Source organism: Alosa sapidissima, chromosome 6, assembly GCF_018492685.1.
Source record: "Alosa sapidissima isolate fAloSap1 chromosome 6, fAloSap1.pri, whole genome shotgun sequence".
Taxonomy (NCBI): domain Eukaryota; kingdom Metazoa; phylum Chordata; class Actinopteri; order Clupeiformes; family Clupeidae; genus Alosa; species Alosa sapidissima.
Genome location: NC_055962.1, coordinates 38,863,664 through 38,866,163, shown reverse-complemented (window position 1 = coordinate 38,866,163; position 2,500 = coordinate 38,863,664). Strand labels below are relative to the sequence as shown.

The 2,500-nt window shown below is 40.4% G+C and overlaps 1 protein-coding gene across 2 annotated transcripts in view; it reads left to right on the top strand.

The window, feature by feature from the left end:
- gata4 (GATA binding protein 4) overlaps window positions 1-2,500 on the top strand; it is a 27,827-nt gene that overhangs the window by 776 nt on the left and 24,551 nt on the right. For both annotated transcript variants that reach the window (XM_042094946.1, XM_042094944.1), the window contains exon 1: window positions 1-3. This exon is cut by the window's left edge and continues 776 nt beyond it. In XM_042094946.1, coding sequence (XP_041950880.1) covers window positions 1-3 — 3 coding nt within the window. The remainder of the gene's footprint in view (window positions 4-2,500) is intronic.

Here is a 2,500-nt window from a genome sequence, read left to right as displayed (position 1 = left end):
TAGGTGAGTCCGGGAGAAGCGACCACAGCCATGCTGTATGATTTGACTGTTCTAGCGTAACAATAAGGAGTTGAACCCAACAATACAGTGGCCTTGTTCTGCTTGCCAAAAAGATTGATACAATGTAATGTTGGCCCATAAAACTACTGATAAACATGCGTTGTTTTTCAGCCTGGTTCAGAATGGGACATTATATTAGTAGGCAGATACGGTGTCCACTGCGGGCCAGGGCGCCCTAATAAGCCGTCTGATAAGTGGCTGTTTGGCCGCAGGTATCAGTCAAAATCAGGTCCTTCGCTCGCTAGAGATGGTTCGGAGCTGGAGACCCACGGGCCTGGGAAATTAATTGTTTGAGAACAACAAGCGTCATTCATTTATCTGCGAGCGGCTATCCACACAGCCTGTCGTCCATGTTTGAGACGGACTATTGACTTCTCTATAATATGGCAGTCTGAAGCAGGCCGCACTTCAGGCTCCTCCAACCCCTCACATCAACTCTCGCTGTGTGGTCCACACAAAACCCGGTTTGCACTCACAGCCTACTGTAATTCTTCAGAAAAAGGAATATTATTCATAGGCCTATATGTATCCCGTAACCTATCCCGTGTAGGCTAGCCTATCACCCGAAATGAAAGATTATTAGACAAGTTTAACTGTAGCTACAGTGACCTGAGGCGGAATGAATAGAGTTTGTCGTTAAATCATTAAAAAAATGTTTTCCTTGATATTTGTGTGTTGTTGCGCACAGGCCTCCTCCTCCCACGAGCTCACCAGTGACAATCACGGCTCTCTCTCTTTTCCTGGTTTTCCCGAAAGGAAAGCTCCTTGGGACGCCATATCCGTACAGCAGACATGCGAAAATAAACAAAAAGAGAACTTTCTCAAGTTTGTTTTCTGATTCGGTCTAGTCTTTCCTGGAATTGTAGATAATTATGCGTCAGCCAGGTGCGTGGTTTATAAAGCCAATCCGAAGTAACGGATGACCTCGTGCATTATAAGCATAATAGAGGCCAGTTGAAATGTTCGATAGAGAAAAAGGCTACAGCTGCATTTTAAAACAAGCTTATATGTTGGCATGTAAACATGTCACCAAAACCACAAACAAAACCTTAATATTTCAAACACATCATCTGCTTTATTTCAGGCATGGTCGCTATTTCTCCAGAATCGAAGTACATAAGTAAAATCAAACAGCCGACAGACATTATCAATGTTAATTGCTAATATATTTCGACTGTAAAAACGTCAGTGGTCCTTTGTAAATTAATTTTAAATTTTAAACAAATATGCGTCTTCTATGCTCAAAATGCAATCTTGTTTTGCAGTAATCCGATTATTATTATTGACAGAATATTTTATTTGTATTCTTTCTGTATGTCATTTGTACACCGACTATAAGTCTAGGCTATGATGGCCTAATATAACCAAAAAATCCTACATTTACACGTTAAATAATTATACTGTAAAGACCGCCGTGTTTTAGTCTGGCTGCAGTAAAGGACTGTGATTAATAATTTCCAGAGAAATAAAAAAAATGTAACAAACAAACAAAATGCGTTTTGAATTCAAAAAAGACGGGGCTGTGTAAACATAATTTAGAACAAAGTTGGCTTTTTACAAATCAGCTTCTCGGTTTTCTAGCCCGTGGTCCTGTGCAGTGTGTTGTGTTGGTCCTGTGTGGTTGTCCAGTGTTGTGTTGTTCTCATGGTTGTCTAGGTGTGAGCATGCGTGAGGTGTGATGAGCAGCACAGGTGAACATTAGTAGGCAGAGCATCAACAGAAATAGGCTGTAGGCGGAAATAAGGACGAGTGGGAATAGATCACTAGATGTAGCCTAATGGATGTGAATTCGCAACGAATTTCTTGTTTTATGAAATAACTAGGCCTAGGCTATTTATTTTTCATTTTATGAAATAACTATTTCTTTTTTTTATTTTATGAAATATCTACTTATTTATTTTTATTTGATGAATCCCACTATTCGTTAAATTGTGTCATGGATGTAGGCTATCCCGTTGCTTACATCGCAGCCAATGCGCAGGCCTACGTCCAAACACGAGCCAGATGAGGCTCTAATATAGGCTACCTTTATTTAATCAGGCTCTAATATAGGATACCTTTATTTAATCAGGCTCTATCTAATATAGGATACCTTTATTTAATCAGGCTCTAATATAGGCTACCTTTATTTAATCTGAAACGGTAGCTGGGTTCCAGCCCTGCCTTATGCGTGTGCGCGTGTGAGTGTGAATATATACTTTGGGGATCTGGGAACGACGAGAGAAATGTTGGTAGCCTCAACGAATGACGTAGCCTAGTGTTAACAAAGTTATGGGAAACGTGCCCCAGATCTGTTCAAGCTGGCTGGGAAGGAGGCTAGATTATGGGATAGGCTTCAGGTTTTAGCGAACTAATCACCGAATAGGCATACCTGCAAATGATCTAATAACCTAACAAAGACGAGAAATCGAATCAATCAAACAAAAAGCCAACAAAGAAG